The sequence below is a fragment of the Haliotis rubra genome, unplaced genomic scaffold (assembly GCF_003918875.1).
Source record: "Haliotis rubra isolate DU_JTF1 unplaced genomic scaffold, ASM391887v1 Scf208, whole genome shotgun sequence".
NCBI classification, from domain to species: domain Eukaryota; kingdom Metazoa; phylum Mollusca; class Gastropoda; order Lepetellida; family Haliotidae; genus Haliotis; species Haliotis rubra.
In genome coordinates, this window is record NW_025766092.1 from 24,212 (window position 1) to 48,803 (window position 24,592).

Below are 24,592 nucleotides of genomic sequence, written 5' to 3' on the forward strand. Positions count from 1 at the left end.
CATTGGATTTATCAAAAGGACAAGATCTGGTTTGTTGGCAGGAATTCTTCTGAGGCTGTCACTAGGCGCACCGAGTTATTGTGGCTTTCTCATCCTAACGAAGTGCCCATTCACAACTTGGTGGACTAGGACACATAGTCACAGTACTTTATCCAAGTTCACTGCACGTTGCACGTTGCTATACCCTGAACTAGGTGTTTGCACGTATTCACGTGGCCATCATCTGGTCATATACCAACGGATTCGTGGGTTCTTTCAAGTGCACCGGATTGTGTACTGTACACTAGGGGTTGTGACAACACTGAAAGAGTCTGCACCTAAAGTTGACTACAAGGTTTTTCCACCCGTCACAGGTGGGCTCGATCCCGACACTTCAACATCGCTGGATCACTAGCCTGGCGCCTTAGCCAGCTCGCCCACCGCGCCCCGCGTTCCTTATATAGTCGAAATTGTTCACTAACATCCTATCGTGAGGGATGAAGAGAGGGGTTTAATTATTGTTATTTTACAAAACTACAAGAGTGCATACATAGTGATACATATGAATTGCCTTATATGTTGTGATAATGTATTACACACACAGTAATAATATACAGCAAGACATAGCCACATACTAATGCTAATGCTAATGCTCTTGCTTTTCCTATGGATTGCACAAGGTTGCAACAGCTATTCTTTGTTGTTCTTGAACCTGTGTTCGCTTCGTATGCTCTAATTCTGTCCCCAGGAGTCTGAAAATGAATGCAATAAGTCGGACTGTTAAATATCCGATAACTGCAATCTCATGTACAAACTGTAATCCTAACTCGTCGTTGTCCCTCGATAAAATGTACAATAGTGAATTGGTTCGGATATACACGTAACAACGTCTTACACAAAATACATGACAAAAATGTAATACAGCAGTATGCATGTGTACCAACAAAACATGTAACTTAGCTTATAAAGACTTAAACAGAAAATTGTTATGAAATTAAAATACACATTCATAAAGACATCTCCACTACTTCAAGGTCGTAATTTACAACCTGCACGTACATATTGTCGGTAGCTTGTGAAATGTGAAATGTACACAATTACTGTTTAGCTTTCAGGTGCTTATAGACACATTAGTTTTGACGGCTTTATGCCACAAACCTCCACTGCGCAAATAGGAACAATGGTAATTATTATGTTCTCTTTGGATGTGGTATCTGCAGCAGGACAGAACACATGACTTGCCATGGGACTGTCTGTCACTTACGTCACTCCTACAAGACAATTATATTCAACACCTCACAGGATTTCTGGCTAAGGGGCATGAATGGCGGAACCGTACACAACCAGATATTGGAGTAAGTGAGTGAGTTGAGTTTTACACAGCAGCTTTTAGCAATATTACAGCAATATCACGGCGGGGGACACCAGAAATGGGTTTCACATATTGTACCCAAGTGGCGAATCGAAACCGGATCTTCGGCGTGACGAGCAACCACTAGTGGCAATCCCACCGCCCCAACCAGGTATTGTAACATAACATCCGTCCACGGCGTCCAGCGATACGTCCAATTCTGTTTCCAGGTGACCTTCATAGACTGGGACAGTATTCTGGGCTGGTTTTAAATGGACGCCGCTGATGATCGTGCAAGGGTCCATAAGCGTCCAGGCGAATGCCTTTAGCGACGCCTGCTTTACTCATCAGTTTGGGGCGATAGTGAGTGAGGATGGTCAAGTGTTGGAGAATACAACAAATTTGATGGTACCTGTGGTCATATGCGTGGGAGTAGTTTCAGCGTTGATATCGACATCTTATAATCACATATTATATTTTTGTCATTTCTATCAATATCTTAGAATGTGATGTGTCGGTTCTCAGTCTAAGTAAACTTAAGCTCAGTATTATTCGTTACACTGCTATACTGAGTCTAACAAAGGCCTAGTAGAAGGTCGCGTCAGCTAACCTTTCGGACTGACCAATCAGTGTAGGTTCAATATGCACCATATTTGGTTCCTGGAAAATGTCAATCGTCGCTTAAGAAAGAAACATAGAACTATCACAAACAATGTGCACCGATATTACCTGATCCGGTGTCTCCTCACATTCGCCGGACAAGGGAGCTCCTGCTGAAACTACATAAATATGCATGAGAAAAAAATGCTGACATCGTTAATGTGTACAGGACTTGCCAAATTGAAATTTGATAACTCAACAGCACTTAAAGCAGTCAATTTATACGGGTAACTACATAGCAGGTAGGTAGGTACATGTATATTAGCACTGATCGAGCTATCGAACCAATACAAATACCTCGATGGTCATACATTGTCAACTTTATGCCATTTAAAGAATTCTTATATTTTTAAGTCTTGTGAGCCTTTTGTTTTCAAGGCGTAAAAATACGTTAATATTTGCTTCAGTGAGCAGAATTACATATCCAACAGAAACCAAAGAGAAAAACATATCCTTACCTCGATCTGGTTCATTTGATTGGCTGAAATGAAATACCGCAAGTGGCAAATGTGTATAAACTCTATGTCTTAGACTATAACAGGATTCTACCAAATTTTAATATTATTTAGAATATACTGTTTGTCGCAACTCAGCAATGTGCTTCGATCTATGCAAATGGGATGTCATGCATCGGTGTCATGCATCGGTTATCTCCCTTTGTTTGACAGATAGTTGTTAGACAGCCAGCTATTAGAAAGTGAAGTAGGGCGTTAGGGTAGAAAACACCCACGAGTGGAGTGGGACAGTCATGCTAGCTAAAGTGACAGTAGACTTTGCACCTTGATGACGCACATGACAAAAGATAACACTTCCATGTGTAGGATATAGCTAGTATTCTGGACTATCACCTCAGAAGGTTGTGACAATGATTAGGGTTGGTAGCATGTTCATTAAGCTTTCTCATGCTATGTTTGATTCACTGACATATTGTCAACAACTTTTACAACTGATTTTGGTGAGCATCCTATATAAATTGTTTGGGTCAAAATGATACCGATGAATCACAATCTAACTCAAAATCGGTTCATGATTGAACATTCCTTTCAACACGGAATGTAATGAAACCACCGGACAGGCTGTGGAAAACAGTTTCAATAACGTTTGTCTCCAAAATTAAAGTTACTTAACAAACCATTACCACGTGCTTCCCGCCCTTGAGGCTGTTTCTGCATCAGTTCACTGTTACTTTATCCTCATAAAACTTCACAGGGAAAATCACAACAAAAGTGATGATAGTTTGTTAAGTAACTTATATTTTGAGAGTCATGAGACAGTAGTACCAAGGTCCAAGAATATAGAGAGAAAAAACTCCACTACAAATCTGAGGTTATCCTTGCCACATCGCAGAACTGAAATAGGGCACAGGACCATGCTTGCGATGCTCAAGCGGCACCAAGCCATAAGAGAACATGTCATAAAACAGACAACAGAATATTGAGACTACAAGACCAACTACGTCATAGACAGGGTCCTTTCCTCCAGTCTGTAATGCATCCCATCTTTATCCGATTTGGTTAAAAAACGTTTGTTTATTAAAAACAACTCACCAGAAATAGTTTAGTGAAGTCCATAATTTCTTTTCATAGCCGTATACAATGAAGATGATGAAGATGACCAGGTACATCGAGTTTACATTGAAGCAGATCCAGTATACCGCCAATATGCCACCTGAATAGAGACAATGAAATGTAAATGTATCATTGTTACTCAAAGGCAAAGTTGATAGAATATTCGCATATCTAAAATCTAACATAATATTCATTAAATAAAACAGCAAACATCAGGAACGATGTGCTCATAAATATAAACAAAAAAAAAAAAAAACAGCCCGTAAAGCAACCAGATACGATGATTTACAGACTGTCTGAACTGAATAAATAAATTCGGGTTTCCTTCTGACACTTACAACTTTTGACTTCTGACACATACACAACACATTAGTATGAATAATCTTAGACTCAAGATTATACCTTCACCGTATGTGCATTCTGTTATATCTCTATCCTCGTATGTGCATTCTGTTTGAACTATATCTTATTCGAAAATGCGTTCGGGTCATAAATTTTCTCATGTTATAAGAATTGTTCCGAGACCTCCAATATTGTTTTAAGAACGCGTTTTCTGACTTCCACCGTTGTGACTCATTATGCACAATGTGTCTTGCCTTTATATTTTATGTTGTCAAACATACCATTGTTAATATGAACAACGAGCCCGATTTTTATTCATATGGACAAACATCAGATAACTTTCATAATGGTTTGGAAATGTTTTCCTCATTTAAAAATTAAGCATATCCTCTGGGTAAAACGTGTCCTTATCAGTATATCTTTCTTTCATAAGAAGCTGAACCCGCTAGAGTTTGTGTCCATAGTAGATACGTATCATATATCAGACACAACACACCCTGTTTTACCTAAAACTTTCATCCATTTTTATTTAATGAGGAGAATGATGAAACTATGATATGGTAACAATGTTACAAATATCATACGACAAATCAATTTATTGTTTTAGTGACACAACATTATCAATTGGCCAAATTGAAATGTGTAGAAGCGTCATATAGAGTAACTTAAATATCTGCACTCACCTATATGCACGTAATGTGCTATACATGTATATGTGCTTTCTTCAGTCGTCTAAACGATTATATTTAACCTGACTTTGTCCTTGCTTATGGACCCGTGATGATCCGAGTTAGAATTGATTTTCAGTAACCCATGCTTGTTGGAAATGGTGACTAACGGGATCAGGTGGTCAGGCTCGCTGACTTGGTTGACATATGTCATCGTATCCCAATATGTAGATCGATGATAATCCTATTGATCACTAGATTTATCAGACTCGATTATTTACAGACCGCCGCTATATACATGTAGCTATAATTTTGCTGAGTGGGGCGTTAAACAACAATCAAACCAACCAACCTTGCTTAGGGGAACTGGGTGTTGCGGACGTAGTGTCGGGTGAAGATGACGTTAAGCACGAGCATGTTTCAAAGTGACAATTCTTTGGACAATTGGCATTGCAAGTTTTGTTTACATGCAGTGTTAGCAGAACAATATCCCTCGCTGCAGCCATGACAAGCCCCAGTTGATCTTTCACAAGCTTCCCCTAAACATATCGTCGAACACGGAACTGAACAGTTGTCACCGTAGAAGCCATCTGTACACATTCTGCAGAGACCCGTTTGGATATCACAGTCAAACGAGCAGTTTCCAATGCACTTCTGACTACACGTGCTTCCATAATACCCTCCAGGCATTCAGAGCACTGATTGCATTTAATGCAATTGTTGCCAAATTTCTCCGTGCAAGGATTCGCGTTCAAACCTGTAGAAAGATGACATTATCTGAGACTGTTGTATATTTCTTTATATTCTCAGAAAGGGAGATTTGTTTAGGATATTCGGGCTCAATATAAACCAGAGCTCAAAAGAAACCATACACCACAAATTATTACATAAAGATTCACAAAAATAAAAATGAAATGATAAACCATACATGTAACACGACGGTATCAAAAAAGCCTACGCGACACGTGAGCAATACAGTAGTCAAAAGAACATAAAAATGTGCTACGTTTGAGGCAAATTGTAAGAGAGAGAGAGTTGTTGTCGGAATGGCCCAACAAGGAGCTAACCACACCGTCATTGCCAGAACCTGTGGCTGCACCCGAGCAACTGTCATCAGACTGATGCAACAACTAAAACATACAGGCAATACGTCAGACAGGCCAAGGTGTTGTCGACCACGTGTGACAACGTTCCAGTGATGATCATCACATACGGACAATTCATCTGAGAAATCGTTTTGTAACGGTGACGTCAACGGCATCAACGGCACTAGAAACCGTACCGGCGACTAAGAGAACATGGTTTTCGAAAACGTCGACACTACCGTGGAGTGCATCTGACTCTTCAAAACCGACGTCGTCCATTGACATGGGCCTGGCGAGCTCGATGTTAGCAGATGCGTGATTTACGACGTGTGATGTTCACCGTTCACCGTTCAAGTTTGGTCAAACAAGGTGTTTACTTTCTTTTCTGCACTAGTTCATTTACATTGAATCATCGAAGAACGGCTTTGCGGATTATGGAACTACATATGTAATTATGGGACATGAAACTACAGATAACACACACATACATACGGTTCGTTTCGTTAGTGTTCTTGTAAACTCCTTACCTTCTTTGTTACTACCATGTGTCTCCCCAATGCATCAGTCATTTTCAGTTTCCTCGGCGTTACACAACTTTTTACACACGTTGAAAACGGATATGGACATCGCTGTAAACACTCAGGTCCACAGAAACCATCCCTGCATTGTCCCACACAATCTCCCGTGTATCTGTCACAGTCCAGACACGGACGTTTACATCTAGTACTACATGTTAACCCTCCACCCAAACACACACCCCTCCGTACAGTTGACGGCTTGACCATTGGCCAGTAGGGCACACCGTCCATTCAAACAGTTTCCTCGGCAGCTCCGTCTACAGTCAGACCCATAGAAGCCGCTGACACAGTCAGTACATTCCTCGAGGACACTGGTCTGCGCTGGAGCAGTAGTTCACACAGCCTTCCTTCTTCAAGTGTCGTGGAGTTGTACTGTCACCTTCAACATAAGAGTGAGTGAGTTAGTTGGGTCATACACCGCTTTTAGCAATATTACAGCAATATCACGGCGGGGACATCAGAATGGGCTCCACACATTGTACCAACGTAGTCAATCGAAACCGGATCTTCGGCGTGACGAGCTAACGCTTTAACCACTCGGCCCTTCATCATGACAGGTCAGCTACATCACAATACCACAGGATCAATGCTATTGGTCTTTTCCCTTTGAATTGTGTTTAATTATAAATAATGTACTTCCAGACAGAAGTGAAGGTGGCCCAAGTCAATACACCTGATAGTGTGAGCCTTGGTTTGAAAATGTCAATGTATAGACATGAAAGCCATTGTCATAGTTTACACAAAGGAAATGCATGAAAGAAACAATTGAACTAACAATTGATAATTGGAGAAGTACTTACAGTGACCTTTTCATTGGCATATGTTTAAGGAAAGGAAAAGCGTAGAAACAATGGATCGAGTACCACATATATGGTATTGTAGTGATAATAGTAAAGGATACATTCACGAAGATTGAATTATAAACACGTTTCAACTGTACAGATATTGTGTCTTACCATGGCGTATCAGAAGAAACATGAACACAGCAAAGCAACATGTTGCTGGTAAAACTCCACGGTGCCGATCCCGACTCATTTTGTCTGGAGAAAAGAGATAACGGTATCATGTCTTCAGCCATCAAACCATGTAAACGTCTCGACTGGATGTACGTGTGCATGGATATGTAAGCTTATGTTGTTTAGGGTTCAGGGTTACAGGGATTGGTGTTTAGGGTTTACCGGGATAGGATGGGGATTGGGATAGAGGCATGTGATTCTGACGTTGGCTGAATTAGGAGTGAAGATTATGCACACATTTCACATGTTATATGTTTGTTATATTTGGATACAGCAAATACAGTTGACAATCGCGAGCATGACTTACTGTCGTTATAAAGGCCGGAGGAAAGAAAAACAACATAAGGCTTGCTGTTGTGTTGTACTGAATAAACTTTTGTGTGTCTTACCTCTATAAGTGGAATAATGAGATTGTAGACACATACGAAAGAACAAGGGTGACATTACTCGTGAAACAAGAAATTCAATATTTGATTCCCATTGTGAAAAATCTAAAAATTTAGAACATGGGTATACTTTTCATGTAAAGGAATGTATATACTATTTATAAAATGTTTTAATGTATTTTACCGCTGAAATTTGAAATTATGAATGTCAATCTATTATCATCATTTAGAAATGAACACCGAGACGTATTGTTACGTGTGGGTTATTCACCGTGAATATCTACTCAATCAAACGATTAAGACACAATTGCTGTTTAGACCACAGTTATCCTGGTACATCATTTTATATCTGATTTGGGTGCGTCACGACAAAACTACAGGTATTCCACCCAGTCTCGGTAGAAATCCTGCACACACGGAAGTGAACGAGCAGCCTTGTTGGGCATGATTCCCCTCGACTTCCCCATGAAAACTGAGTAATACCGCCTACATGGTACAGATATAAATAAAGACATCATCGATGTTATTTATGTTTGAGGAACCTAGGGTTGCTTATTTCCCACAGATGTATATAATCCAATATATAAAAAAATGGGCCTGAGGGAAAGGTTGAAGATAAAAGAAAAGGGTAAATATCATCCTGATGTCCCTGGTGTTTAACTCTGACGTAGATGTAATATATCCTTTGATTAACCATTTAGTTTCCATTAAATAATTATTCTCTTAAACAGTCTCTAAAACAGTCTCTTAAACATACACACAAATAATACACATTCATGACTCACCTTCCGTTGCCAGTTGTAGCTCGGAGTGACTCAAGAAAAGTACCTCTTACAAAGTTGATTACCCCATTCCTCGGAAATGGGACAAAATAGTTCCAACTACACGTACAACACACTGAAGTATAACGTCGCACTTTCCGCCCGTGAATGACACCTCTGGTTGTTTAAAAGTATCCATACCTGTACAAGAACCTGGAACAATTGTCACGTCTCCAGGTGAGTCTTCGTTAGAGGTGTACTTAAACCCTTTGACTTACTTTTGATGTTTAACGAATACTCATCCTGTGTAGGAGTATGCTGATATCCGTCTGCTGTTATCATTCCCAGAACTCCAAACTACAAAATCATTACAGAATATTTAGACTGCGACTGTGATTCCTCCATGTATTTAAAGTAAAACTGTTCATCAATTACGACTATGTTCGTTACATGGAGTACAGCAGTTGATAGTGTAACGCAGAAATAACTGGGTCATGTAATTCTCAGAAACTAGCACCTTCTCGGAAATTCTCCACGCGGCTGCAGTTACCCTGGAATCTAAAAATAGCAATGCCAGTGAGGCTGCAGAGTAGTGTAGACATAATGTATGTATGTATGTATGTATGTATGTATGTATGTATGTATGTATGTATGTATGTATGGATGGATGGATGGATGGATGGATGGATGGATGGATGCATGCATATGCATGCATGCATGCATGCATGTATGTGTGTATGCATGTAAGTATGTTTATGCGTGCGTGCGTGCGTGCTTGTGAAATAGTAATAATCACATTCAGCAATCTAGATTCAGGTATAATTTACTAACCCTAGCTGATTGGGCAAAGCCGAAAAGATATTTTGGGAGGGTAGTCACGTGACCGTCACAGGATAACTACATCAGCTTAAGGGACCGTTCATAATTTATGGCTAGAGGGGTGATGACGATTTTTATGGAGAAGCATGAGCAATGTGAATGAACCCTTAGAATTTATGCACAAAGTAAGTGCCACCCTCCCCGCATGTCATATACAAAATCAGTGACCCCCATCCCCTTCCCATCCATAATTTCTAAGCATAATTTTAAACATATTTTTATGTACAAAATTGCTGACCCTCCACCCCCAACCCCCAGTTGCCTTGGTGTGTACAAAATTGATGACCCACCCTATAAATTCATCATCATCATACACCCCCACACCCCCACACACCCACACCCACACCCCGCCATAAATTATGAACGATCCCTAATTACGGTGTGTTTTACAGCTCTAGACTGGATGTCAAATTAGATTCTTTAGCTGACAGGTATACCATTCCATAACGGAACTCTAGGAGAGAATGTCGACACAAGATCGGTATCGACAAGTAACATGTAACGTAGGATATACAGGTGTACATGCCATTGCATCAAGTTAGAGTAGGTCCACAGAGAAGATCATGATTTGAATGCAGCTCTGACAACATGAAGGATTGATACTTGCTATACCATTGCCAGAACTGTTGGTTCATTAGGCATGTGTTTCATACATTCAAGTATAACTCACACATGAAATAAGGGAACACATGAAAGTTCAAGTGTTCATTTATTTATTCCCAGAATTTCACTCACAGTGTCATACAAAGCATGCAAAGAAATTCTAGAAAAGAATAAAGGAACATTTGTACTTTCATGAGTTCCCTTTATTCGTTTCCATGAGTATATGTAGTGTGTTGCACATAGTATCTTCCATGTGGATGTCGCTGTAGCAAGTTGATGTTCTGGAAGATTACGTCAATGAACAAAGGATCGCTGAACACTGCACCATGACTGTGAATAAGACAAGAATGTTCTGGCAACCATATTTAATACAAAAATACCTATATGTTCTCAGTATATACCGAAATGCAGTTTTAATGCAAAGAAAATATACAGGAATAAAGCGACGCAACTCCATTCCTCAAAATGATTATGTGCCCTTGGGAACTACAGCTGCAAAGTATGATTGTTGTTATTATGTATTGCCAATTGCGTAGATCGATGCTCATGCTGTTGATCACTGGATTGTCTGGTCCAGAATCGATTATTTACAGACCTAAAGCTGGAATGTTGCTGAGTGCAGCATTAAACAACATCCAAACCAAACCAAATGGTCAGGTATTGTATATTTACAAAGTAACTGAGATGCCAGTTTAATCAATCTTTCTAGAGTGCAAATTACAGCCGATACTTCTTTACATGGCAAAACCGATGAGCCATTGTTATAAATAATGAAAGACCAACAACAAAAAGTGTTATATAATAAAGAGAGTTGATGTTAATGGAGATAAACTTGGACTGTATAATGTTGGTTAAAATGTAAACAAACTGTAGTCGAGTTTGTCACAGGGAATGATAGAATGTCAGAGAATAAACACTCTCAAATTTCTTTTAAATATAATCCACTAGTTTGCAATCAAACTAGGTGATGACAAACATACCCATACCATCTGTCAGTATTGCACTTTATTGACTCCACATAGGTATTCCGGGAACAAGTAATGGCTGATAACACCCCTAGCTTACCGCCAGCTAAATTTAGATTGAGTTTTGTAATCAATAGTGTTTTCTGAACTTCACTTTTAAACAAACTTACAGTTTCAGTCTTAACAGTGAAGTTGAGATCTTTACTGCATAAAGTCCCGTTCAAAGAAGAAAGATATTTCGGGTTAATATTCCGATACAGAATATGCTGAAAGGCACACGAAGTTGTGATCATATAATCCTTGACACATCTGACCTTTCTGACATTAACTCCTTGACACATCTGGTCAGAATACATTTTGATGACTCTCAAAATGATAATTAAAATCCATCATAACTTTTGATGATACGTTTCATCAAACATCTCCTTATTTAACACATCCTATCAAATAAACTTACCCTAACGACACAGAGTCTGCACAGTTTGCACGTGGTCGTGGAGCTGCATAGTGAGCTGGCGATAAATCCGACCCAGCGCCCCGGCGTTGCGCAGTGAAAAGCACACGAACAATACGTTACTCTGTTGTGTTACAAGGAGGATATTCAATGTAAAGCCTGAATGCTAAGCAACATGTGCTGGCTGGGGCTTTAAAGATCATTGAGAAATACTTCAGTGGTAATCATACCTCTATTTACAGGTAGGAACTGATGAAATATTACCCCTTCCGATTTAAATATGTAGTTCTATTACATGTATGGCAATTATTGACGATGACATATTCCTAATAATAGCATAACGTTAGTTTCACATATTCGATATAGTGGTCTACATGGTTTGATGCTAAATTGCACTTAAACTGTAATGCGACCATGCATTATGATGAAGCCGCTTTGTTGTAGCAGTTGATTGCAAGAGACAAGATTACAATGGCCATTCTGAGCGGCACTTTAGTAGTAATTATGCATACGTATGTATGTATGTATGTGTGCGTTTGTGTAAGCGTGACTATGTATGTACCTATGTATGTATCTATGTATACATGCATACCTGTGTGTGAGGGCGGGTAGGTAGATATGTAGGTAGTTAGTTGCACTACCTTCAAACAATAGTGTCAATGTGAATGTTACTAAATTTGCACCACTGTTTGTATGTATCTTGAAAAGTTGACAAATATTGTGGATAGATCGTCCGTAGTATGATAGAATTACATCATAAAATGTATTTAGCATTTATTCCAGCAAAATATATTTGAACATTTTAAATTAACATGTCGTGTTACATTGCACAAAAAAACGCCCATCATGTTTGTGGCTATATCCATAGGCTTTGAATAGCACTCGATTATCAGGGTTAATCTGAGTAAACTCAAGTCCGAGTTCCCAATTAAATAACAGTTGTTACAAATGTTACCTTGTTGTGTGTATTTGAAACTCGGGGTCTTTATGTTGTTGTGGTTTTCACTCTTGTTGTAATTTCATTATATTGGCGTCACTTCATTCTTTACAAATACTTTCAGAAACTGTTATCATATACCGATGCATTGTGAAATATTTCCAATAATTCCAAATAATGGAACAAATTTCAGTAACAGGAATAAGGAAAGAGTTTTATATACTTCCACAACACGTAGGGGAAAACAACGGCAAATTTCAGTAACAGGAATGAGGAAAGAGTTTTTATATATACTTCCCTCAACACACAGAAAACAACAACTGCAAGGGAATGGTACTTCGTCCACAACAAAATTTTAAAGCACACACCTTTGTTGGGAATAGGCCATCACGATAGCTCGGTGTAGCCCGACAACAGTGTTCGATCGAGGAAAACATATTATGTTAACTGATGCCAAATATCTGTGAGGAACAGGGTGCTGGACAGAATTTACGCGTATATTGTGATTCACATTGAAGTGTTTGTTGGGTGTATCAATTATTGCTTGTAATGAAACATATCGGGATTACGGGGACGTGACGTTAACTGTTCGGTACCCGACACCGCGCTATTTCCACAGATAATGATCCAATTGCATTTGTCAGAAAATGTTAGATTGATATATAACTGACTTAAATGGAATTTTAATCCGGAACTACCTTTAGACTGATTCAATGCTGTTGTGGCCTTCAGTTTACTACCATTAAGAACCTACCCAATGGATAGAACAATTCTGGGAATGTGCTTTCTTGTGAGCTCTGTCAAATGATTTTACGCTAAGTGGAATCTGTTTTTCTTGATGACCAATGATAGTTCTCGGGCCTATTTGATTTTCAACGAGTGCCAGCTGTGAACAGGATAATATCCTACTCTTACATTTTCAACACCCTGAATTATCTTTTTCATAATGATTCATAAACAGTGGATTTGAACTATCGCTCCTATTTGGAAAATAGTTTTCAATCACGATTCCTTGACATGAGAAGGTGACCTAATTAGTCGTGTTCGTTGATGAAGATATGAACCCGAGCATGTCTCTTGGTGTGAGAGGCGTTTTGTACAAGAACTGAGAGATAATTAGAAGTTCTGTATCCTTAATCTGAATAGGAACATTTGATATTGTGTTTTTACTTTAGGCTTCTTCACTGATGTTTTTGAAAGACATTTAGAAGTTGGACGAACATGAATACATGACACGTTTTATGAATAACAACTTCTTTTTCTTTCTTTACGACGTTTCAGAGGTAATTCTTGCTCCTTCATCATTCACCTGATGAAGGAGCAGGAATAAGCTCTGAAACATTTCCTGATGAAGGAGTAAGATTTAGCTCTAGCTTGATATATTACCAGTAATAATTTTGCGTTTATATATGCTGGTACGCATAGGACGCATAGGAATATATGATAAATGTTAAAGACATAGCCTCTGTCTGTGTACACCGAGTGACATCGTCAATTATAAACTAATATTCCAGGGTGGGTTTTGATTATGGTAATAGAAACTGAAAGGTAGTATTAGACACTAGAATCAACGTCGGCGGATCCAATGGTTGCAGACGATATTAACGTTTGTACTATTGTCTGCCACCTTTAAGGTCCATAACTTTGATACAAATTGTATTCACTGTAATAATATCAAGCTGTATAAATGAGTTGAAAATGTTGTGTTACCGAACAGCCAATATCCTAAATCCATAAATTTCATCATATAAAACCCCGTAAACAAGAGGATTAAACACTGTGAGTTTGTTTCGTAATGCGATTGAACGTTTACAGATAGTACGCTCTTACTATTTGATGGAAAGGAGTTGTTCTCTTTTGGATGATTCCGGCTTAAGCAATATTGTGACCTTCGTCTCATTAAGTTTATTTATTGTATTTAAAACATATATAAGACTGTATACCTACATATTCAAGATAGCAAATACGACAGAAACGATATTTTCTGGGCCAATGACAACTCCGGATCTACAGGCACGCCAAGATCCTCAACACTGTTTGATAGAGGTAACAAAGGTTTCGCCAAAGTGAAATGACTTGATGTTGCTCTGTTCCCGTCAAGCTGTAGTCCCTACAAGAAGACACCCTGACTTGTCGTCGTTGAGCTTCAGCTTGTTGGTGAGCATCCATGACTTGATCTGGTCACAACACTCTGCCATGTGTTCTGTTGCAGAATGTGCGCCTGTTGGATTTGGTTTGAAGCTTTTATGAAGCTGAGTCTTATCCGCTACAACTCTCGTTTCTCACTTGAAACTGGTCAATGACAAGTCCCTAGATCCTTTGTGTATAGTGTGAAAAGGACAGGTCCCAGTACGAATCCTTGCATAACACCACATTGGAGATGAGTTGAGATGAGTTGGGTTTTAGGTCACATAGGCATTATTCCAGCCATATAGTGACGAGATCTAAATGTCTACACATTTTAAACTTATATATTCATTACATTATTATTTACAAACTGAAAAAGTCATAGCACCAAATTCAAAACAAGCAATCCGTCATTCACATTACATGCACCACATTGGAGATGAACTTGGGAGATGCACTTTTACAGGAGCAACCATCAATGAATACAGCTTGATGACGATTTGGCAAGTAAGACGTACACCAATCCAACACTATTCTATCAATAGTAAAGTTATTCCTGAGACGAGACAGAATTATAAGCCGGCTATGATCAATGGTATCAATGGTATCTAAACATCTAAAAATATAAGTTGTTCTTCAAACCAAGAGATATTACTGAAAAGTATTTATTGCATAGTTTCTGCATTGATAATTGTCATTTCGAGAATGTGGGAATGAGTCCAGTATTCAACGTGTTTAGACGTATTATAAGGTTAATGTTACCACATTATTTGTACCCCTGTGTGGCATTGTTTTGTACATACATTACGCATGTTGATTTCCTTAGATACGGTATCTAGGAGGTCAGAACTGCGATAGGCTGAAGGGGAACTCAACACTCACCACTCAAAACTATTGAGCTGTGAGCTATCTTTCACGACGATCAATACTAGCAACACTCTTCATTGTTGCATTTACTGCTCAGTGTACAACAATGAAAATACAGTTGAGAATCAATAAACTTGAGCGTGAATTGCGGTCGTTATGATAACCATATCGACAAAATCAACACCGTAGGACAAAATGTACATGGCTTGATGTTGCGTTGTACTGAATAAGCCTTTTCCTTTAGACAAGCAGAAAATATTCTGGGTGAAATAAACACTCACAAAATCCAATTTCTTGATGTTATATGTCTTAAATACCCCTATAAATCTGTGTTTACACGATCACCTCGTGGAATAATAAGACATGGTGATACATACGAAAACACAAGGGTTGCATTTCTCGTGAGACAAGAAATTCAATATTTGATTCCTATGAAGAGATTTTTCACGTAAATCATGTATATACTTTTTATTAAATGTTTTTAAATGTATTGTTACCAATTCCATTTGAACATTTGAATGTCAGTCTATTATCATCATTTAGAAATGAATACCAAGACTTATTGCTACGTATGGGTTATTTATTCACCGTGAATACCTCCTCAAATCAAACGATTAAGACAAAATTGCGGTTAAACCACAGTTATCCTGGTACATCATTTTATACCCGATTTCGGTGCGTCACGACAAAATTACAGGTTTTCCGTCAAGCCTCGTGAGAAATCCCATTCACAGTAGTGAACGAGCAACGAGGCTGGCAAAGTGTAACTTCCCCTCGACTTCCCCAAGAAAGCATATTATACTAAGCAGCAAAGAAACGTCCGTCCGTCGCAGAAACGGATAGCTGTAAACTTATTTAATGTTTTGATTGTATATTTTTGACAACATCTCCAACTTTACCTGAGCAAAGACATTCCTTCCCAAACTCAGAATGGAACGCAGGAAATGGTCTCAAAAACGCAACTTGATCTCGGAGACGGTACGGTGTTCTCCATGTTTTTCATGCAACTCATGCTGTACGTGCTGTTCACAAGGACCAGCCCTATATAATGCACTCACGACAGCTCGGAGGAACCAGGCTAGGAAGACTAGAAGCTGGCCACACTGAACAAGCCGTTGCTAATCACTTCCAGGTCAACGTTTGGACCATCTACAGGCTGCAGCAACGTTTCCGGACCACCAACACCACAAATACCCCCGTACGGGCAGACTAAGGGTGACCACAAGATGACAAGGCCGCCATATTGTGCGACAGCATGTACAGAATCCCTTCATGCAGGCATCCGAAACAGAGAGCCTGACAATGGGAACACACGGAAGACCAATCAGTACTGATACAGTACGCCAACGTCTTAACAGCGGGAACCTCCATTGTTGTAGACCTTACCGTGGACCTATCCTCACCCCTCGTCATCGGCGTGAACGTCTACAGTTTGCCCTACAACACCAAAACTGGCGATACAGGCAATGAAGAACTGTTCTGTTCACAGATGAGAGTCGGTACTGCGTATCAACTGTAGATGGCAGAACAAGAATATGGCGACGACGTGGCCAGCGTTACTCAGACCAATGTGTTATGGAAAGAGACTCATGGGGAGGTGCAAGCGTCATGGTATGGGATGGAATAGGCCTGAACCAGAGAGTGGGTCCTGTGGTGTTCCCGAGCCTTGGTCCAGGGAGACGAGGCGCCAAATTCATACCACATTTCGCACGTCACCGGAACAACATTTTCCAGCGTGATAACGACCGGGCCCATACTGCCAGAGCTACATGGGACTTCCTACAGCACAACGGTGTCAACATTATGAAGTGGCCAGCCCTTAGTCCTGATTTAAACCCAAATAAACATCTTTGGGATGAAATTCAGAGGAGACTGAATAATGTCATACCAAGGCCGAACACAGCCGATCTATTGCGCCAGGCCTTTCTCAGAGTGTGGTACCAGGTGCCAATGGCCTTCATCAATCGATTGGTCCACTCCATGCATAGACGCTGTACTGCAGTTATTGCTGCTCGTGGTGGTAACACTAGATACTGAAGTCAAGAGTCTGAATGGATTGCAAACGTTCACGTAATGTCTCGAAATTGTGCTAGGTTATTCATTGTTGTGTCAAGATATTGCACACACAAATGTTTTTATCCGCTTATTATGTCCATTTCTGTAATAATTTGATTACAGTGCCTATCTAATTTTGAAGTCGTATTGACGTTTTTATTGCTGCTGAGTATATAAATACCGGATACATATTTATTGTTTATTGTTTATTTGTAAAGGGTACATGTAGGCCATCGGCCCATGGTACATTGATCGTCCATGATCAATGGATACATATTACAGATATAAAACGAGACGTCATCGATGTTATTTACATACGAGGAACCATGTGTAGGATTTTTATGATCCATACAAAAGTTTAAAATAAAAATGAAAATATCGTCATGTCCCTGTTCCTTAACTCTGACTTCGTCGATGCAAATCTGCCCTTGGATTATCCATTTAAGTTTCCATTAAATATATGTTCTCATAGACAGTTTGAAAAGTTTGTACATACACCCAAAAAAACGTGATTTTTGGTGGAAACTTGGCCACATCCATTACTCACCTTCCGTTGCCAATTGTAGCTCTGAGTGACTCAAAGAAAGTACGTGGATTTAATTTGATTTGATTACGTCTTTCCTCGGAAATGGGACAAAAATAGTTCCAACTGCACATACAACACAATGAAGTATAACGTCGCACTTTCCGCCCGTTTATTATTCATAGTCGTAGAAATTAAGAATCAACGCCAGCGGATCCAATAGCTGTCAGGCGTTCTAAACGTTTGCCCTATTGTCTGTCAAAATTGTATTTAGTGTAATAATATCAAGCAGCATAAATGAGTCTAAAATGTTCCATAAAGTTCAAGATATAAATCCCGTTAACGAGAGGATAAAAGATTGCGTTTTTTGTTTTCAAAATGCGATTGGACGTTTTCAGGTAATATGGTCTTAATGTTTGACAGAAAGAAGTCGTTCTCTGTTGGAAGACAATTCATATTCAAACAATTTTGTTACCTTTGTCACAGTAAGTTTATTTATTGTATTCAAAATATATATAATATTGTATACCTACATATTAAGACAGAAAATACAAATACAATGCAAATAAATAAAGATAGAAAATACGACAGAAACAATGTTTTCTATGGTAACAATGAAAAAACAATCATGTATATTTTAAAGTCTACACGTATAAAGCAACAATTCCAAAATATAATTATTATTTCATTAAATTTTCACTGTACATGCATATATGCTAAGGTGAATTCTTTGGCCACATGGGAATTAAATGAAAAGCTTTTATTATGATTAACCATATGCATGTGTGTGTCTGCAGTTCAGATGTGAGACATTTGGGCGTGTTTTAATAAAAGTCTAGGACACGATAATTTTCTTTGTCGGAAACCCAAGTGATACGAGAACGTTGTATCAGCCCCAGAGTGCTTCATTGTGTAATATCAGACATGTGACTCGTAAGCGGTCATGCGATCAGTCAGGTTAAATTGACTGGTTACGCTGACCCTCTGAGGCTTAACGCGTTCAAAATAACCGCCGCTATTTCGACAAGTGGTGACAAAAGTATTACATTACCAACACTTGTGTAATAATCACATTTAGCAATCTAGATATCTGCTGAGCCTAGTAAAGGTAATAAATTTATGTGTTGTTTTTTTTCTATTCTTTCAAATAGTCTTTCAAGGGACATTGCCAAAGTTAGTTTTCCTTATATTAGGGGATAAAGGATACTTAATAAGGGGACTTTCACATTATATAGCACTTACTGCTGTAGATACAAACTATTTGTAAAGGTAGATAACATTTTATGTAGCATTTCTGGCCAAATCAATTTAAAACTTTATGATTTTCCATCAATACACTAACATATTAAAACATAAATATGTCAACATGTAAACGACAGGTATACCATTCCATAGCGTACATTCACTAAAAAAGAGTAATGTGGATGTCACTTTTTGAATACAGCTCTGACTAAACAAGGAACTGGTACTTGTTATACCATTGCCAGGACTGGTGGTCCATTAAGGTTGTGTTAATGTTTCTCGAAGCATCAAAATAAATCAGTATATTTTATGTGGATGTCTCTGTAGCAAGTTGATGTTCTCCAAGAATATGTCAATGAACAACGGATCTCTGAACACCGTACAATGACTGTGAATAAGAATTTTCTGGTAACCGTATTTAAACAAATAAACATATGTTCTCAGTACTGTATACCGAAATGCAGTTTCAATGCTAAAGAATAAATATACAGCAATACAGCTACAAACTTTCATTTGACAAGATTATTATGTGCCCTTGGGAACTACAGCTACAATGTTTGATTGTGATGTTATGTATTGTATATTTGCAAAGTAACTGAGAGGTCACTTTTCAAGTTTTATCATTACAACCAATACTTCTATATGTGGCAAAATCGATGAGTATTTATAATTCATGAAAGACCAACAACAAAAGAGTTAAATAATAAAGAGAGTTGATGTTAATGGAGATAAACCCGGGATGAAAATATTGTTAACATTGAACAAAAAACTGTAGTCGATTTTGTCATTGGAAATTATTAAATACCAGAGAATAACCACTTATGTTTTCTTCTAAATAGAATCCACAAGTTTGTAATCAAAAGTATACCCATATCATCTGTCAGTATTGCACTTTTTGACACCACACAGGTATTCCGGGAACAAGTAATGGCTGATAAAACCTCTAGCTCACCGCAAACTACATTTAGACTGAGTTTTGTAATCGATACTGAACTTCAGTTTTCAACAAACTTACAGTTTAGGTCTCACCGTTGAAGTTGAGATCTCAACTGCATTAAGGATATGCTGAAAGGCACACTGGGTTGTGATATATCTTCCTTTCTGACATCACATTCTTGACACATCTGACCAGAATATAGTTTGATTACTTTCAACATGATAATTATGATCCATCATAACTTTTAATTATGTTAAAACATCATATCAACTAAAGCTACCAAGTTTTCATGTGTTGTTGGAGAATTGCGATAGTGTGTGGCGATAAATATAGAGTCCACCCAGCGTCCTCTACCGGTATTGCGCAATGTTACAAAGGAAGATATGCATAATAACAACAACATGTAGTGGCTGAGAAATACTTCAGTGGTAATCATTCTTGTATTTACAGGTAAGAATTACCCTTCCGATTTAAATATGTAGTTCAATCTATTACATGGCAATTATTGACAATGACGTATTCATAATAATAGCATTAAGTTAGTTTCACATATTCGATATTGTGGTCTACAAGGTATGATACCAGCTTTCACTTAAACTGTAATGCATCCATGCATTATGATGAAACAACGTTGTTGTAGTTGATTCTTAAACAAGATTACAGTGGCCATTCTGAACGTGCACTTTGTATACTGTAAAACTGGAGCAATTACAAAAATCTGTTTGATTCCATTTTGAGACCGATGAATTGCTCACTTACACAAAATCTAATAATTGTTACAAAACCAAATTTTGGACAGTACAAAAACCTACAGACAAACTCTGGTGATTTGTCTCATATTTTTCGAGGGGAGACCACTTATTGGTATATCAGGCAGCTGTGCGTGTTGCACGTGTGAAATTGAATTTTCCCTACACACGCTTATTGATTACCTGGCTGTTCTACCAGCAAAAATGCCCCATGAAATCAAACGAACCTGTAGTAATTACATGTCAAATGCAAGTTGTATATATAATTATGTGCCGACAGAAACCATCATATATCAAAAGGCGCATTCGCTATTAAATAATGCAGCCTATTTGTGCGTCATTATAAAATAGAGAAAATGATTTTATTGTTTGTATCCGTAGCTATAAAAACATCTAGTCCCATACCAAGGAGTAGAGCACAGAATCATTGTTAGGACCTTAAAACACAACACATTTTCTAGGCCACTTCTGAGAAATCTATCTTTCCTTGGGAATATGACTTAACTAGGTCATCGAGGCACTCACATACCTGTAATGCAGTCTGTAGATAACACCTCCGTAGCACACTTGTATGTTGCATGCTTGTGCAGCGGTACACAATGATTATCTTGCTTTACGATGCAGTGAAATGATATTTTCCTTTCTATCAAGTTAAACATTGCTTTGCATAATCGTTTTCATGTTGCAAGGTATAAAATGTTAAATGGTATATATTGGCAAAGCCTTCGATTGGGAAAATTATCGTTCCTTTCTCACTGTGACTTCTTTTTAGACCCGTTATTGCAATGAATGCGAGTTTTCGGCGTAGGTACTAACACCGTTACTCAAAATATTGTTTTGTGGATGAAAGATTACATTTCTAGGCCGCGACAAAATGTACCTGTAAATTATATTCTATTCATTATTGAGATACACACCACCTGGGGCACCCCCACGGTTCTGTTCTGAGTCTATTTCTATTCCTTGTATACATACATACAATTCACCTCGTTTATATGCTGATGACACTGACATGGTGCAACTAACCACTGGCATCAGGGTCTATCTATGGCCATATTGACAGTATATGCTACTCTGCCTGTATAATTATATTCCTTTACAAAACGTATATGAATTCGATAGATCAACACTATCCTAACTCAAAATCATTTTCATACAATCTTTTAGTCTGGGAAAACAATGCTTGTGTCGACTCTGATAAACTTGAAACGATACCACTGGAAATTACTTGTCTTCTTAAATACGAATCTCGAATTAGTGTATATGAAACAGCGTGGGAGACACTCTAAAGCAGAGGTAGAACAACAAAACTATGTCCTGTACATACATTTGACAACAACCTATGTTCATTTTACTTAATGGCCTTTTACCACCATAACCTCAGGAAGAGAAACACTTTTCTCGAATCTTACTTACCAGCACTCTTATATACGCTACAGCCTTTCAGAGGAATGTAAACTTTCTTCTTCACTTATCTTTCATGTTACCTCTTGTAATTGTGATTTACATTTGCTGTAAAATTTCTTCCCACCAAGATGAATTGTATACATCTTTCATGATAGCGATAGTGTATTTAATGATATAACTACACTAAACGCCAAAAGAAACATTACCCTTCTTCCTTTATGACGGAGGTACCTATCTTCAGCTGGCGTTGTGATGCGTGGACGTCCACTTCTTGGTCTGTCTACGGTGATCCCAGTCTGTCTGAAGCCCTGAATAAGTCTTATAACCGTGATACGATGGCATCCGTGGGCGTTGGCAACAGCATTGTATGTCGACCCCATCTGCACCATCCCAATGGCTCTTTCTCTCCCTTCAGCTGTTAATCGTGGCATATTTCTCGTACTTGTGTATAAGATCATGTCTTCTAGGCTCTCTTTATACCCTATAGAATCATTCTACATGTGAAATGGATGTAAATACTGTTTGAATATTGCTGCGTTTTGGCGATTGATATTGCTATGTGTAAAATGGAAATGGAAAAATGTTACTTTGCAAGCAAAAATGTTAACAAAGATAATTGTAGATGTTCCTAAACATTTTTTCACAATATCAAAGACACGTTTTACTTGTTTTCACTAATGCAAATCAGCAGAAAATGTTTTAAAAGACTGAAATCATAGCAATGATTATTTTACAATTTTACACACTCTACAACAGTTGTTTCTTGTTTTAATAGTTGAAAAATGGTGACTTTAAATGGTTTATCATTGTCCCAAAGCAGAATTTTATTTCAACCTTTCTTTTGGACATCAAAATCACTATTATTGGTTTATTTCGGCATGGACGAATATAGGACAATTTAACTCTTCTGAAAAAGATGCATTTCACCCAAATATGAATGCATTTGAGAATTCTCTTTTCATGATTTACATAAAGCTGTGTTGTTAAGCTTTCTTGTAAACTAAAACCTTCTGAAATATCTTTGATAGTTTTTCAGTAATTCATAAAGGTAGGAGGGTAACGTTTCTTTCAAAATGGTCAAAACGAGATTACAAATGTGGGTCATTTTGTAATTTGTTGTTTAACTAAGCTACATGTGTTTAGTTCCGGTTGGTGTCATTCAGATTTGTACAGAACTTGGAATTCAACATATAAAAACCGTAAAATGTGTGCATAACCTTCACTCCTTATTCACCCAATAAGGAATCCCTTGTGTTACGACGTAAATTGTAATAAAAACGGAAATTGTAATAAAAATTGACGTAAATTGTAATACGCAAATTGTAATAAACATTTACGTAAATTGTAATAATTTTCGTTGCGGTAGAATGTAATAAATATTTACGTAAATTGTAATAACAGTTTTAATCACTCGTAAATACGCGGGTGTTTGTTTTTCGTTGCATTTCATACATCAAATAAGCTTGTTAGGGCGATAACTCAAGAAAGAAATGATGGATTTTGTTCAAACTTTGTACCAAGGTATATTGGCGTGATTCACCGACACAAGTGAAATGGAGTGACCTTGAGATAATTTTCAAGGTCACAAGGTCACAAAAATCTGAGGGTTTTGCCAATATAAAGATTGTTAGCGCGAAAACCCAAGAAAGAATTGACAAATGTTAGCTAAATGACGAAAATGATATTCGTCCTGATATATAATCGATATAAAATCTCTGACTGTCCTCTGTATCATGTCTTTTCGCAAATATCTTTTTGAGGTTTTGATATGTATAAATATAAAGTGGGGTGGGGTGGGGGTGGGTTTCTAACGGGTATATCAAATCAAATCAAATTAAACATTTGTATAGCGCTACATATCCAGAGTCCTGCTCATGTGCGCTTAGTCGAATGCTCGTTTGAAGAGGATGGTTTTGCGGCAAGATCGGAAACTGTTGATATTTTCCGATTTTCTGACATTTTCAGGTAATCAGTTCCAGAGTACAGCACCCGGTCTGCTAAATGATCTGTCTCCGTATGTTGTGGTTCGGACAAATAGCCAAGCTGACTAGCAATGAAATGCATCACAAATTAAACTTCAGGAAACAAAATATGCAAGAAACATTTTTGTATGTTTGAGATTGGTAGAGGTCGGCTAGAATCAAACTTAGATATGAAACTGCACAAAAAAGCAATTTCAAAACTACAATCGCTTGTTCAAATGACTCCCCCTTCGGTTTACTGAAAGAACTCGAGAAAGAAATGATGGATTTTGTTCAAATTTGGTACCAAGGTTTATTTTGACGAGATTTACCGACACCACATGAATTTAGTGACCTTGAGGTCATTTTAAAGGTCACAGCAAAGGTGTAACACTTTTGCACATGCCAAGCTTGATAGCCGCGAACTCAGGAAAGTATTTATAGATTTTGATCCAATTTTATATCAAGGTGTATTGGCGGAAATCCCCCTAC

At 38.1% G+C, this 24,592-nt stretch overlaps 2 protein-coding genes across 4 annotated transcripts in view; one reads left to right on the forward strand and one right to left on the reverse strand.

Moving 5' to 3' along the window:
* Window positions 1-473: 473 nt before the first annotated feature.
* Window positions 474-6,398, reverse strand: LOC124276335. The gene is made up of 6 exons (XM_046711963.1): window positions 6,181-6,398; window positions 4,921-5,325; window positions 3,538-3,658; window positions 2,449-2,471; window positions 2,051-2,109; window positions 474-731 (listed from the first exon to the last, which is right to left on the reverse strand). Exons 2-6 carry the CDS (start codon window positions 5,072-5,074, stop codon window positions 552-554), a joined length of 537 nt encoding a protein of 178 aa, XP_046567919.1. The 5' UTR covers window positions 5,075-5,325; window positions 6,181-6,398; the 3' UTR covers window positions 474-551.
* Window positions 6,399-8,572: 2,174 nt separating this feature from the next.
* LOC124276334 (multiple epidermal growth factor-like domains protein 11) overlaps window positions 8,573-24,592 on the forward strand; it is a 97,150-nt gene continuing 81,130 nt past the window's right edge. Inside the window, exon 1 of one of the 3 annotated variants that reach the window (XM_046711960.1) lies at window positions 8,573-8,631. The gene's annotated coding sequence lies outside the window, so the exon portion shown is untranslated. Of the gene's footprint in view, window positions 8,632-11,451; window positions 11,538-20,392; window positions 20,434-24,592 lie in introns of those variants that run through there. The other 2 variants (XM_046711959.1, XM_046711961.1) reach the window with 2 other exon arrangements.

Coding starts and splice junctions, on each gene's coding strand:
- LOC124276335 (XM_046711963.1), bottom strand. CDS start 5,074: ATGGCTGCAGCGAGGGATATTGTTCTGCTAACACTGCATGTAAACAAA. Junction 3,659..4,920: donor ACCCAGTTCCCCTAAGCAAG/GTTGGTTGGTTT, acceptor GTCTCTATTCAG/GTGGCATATTGGCGGTATAC. Junction 2,472..3,537: donor ACTTCACTAAACTATTTCTG/GTGAGTTGTTTT, acceptor ATTTCATTTCAG/CCAATCAAATGAACCAGATC.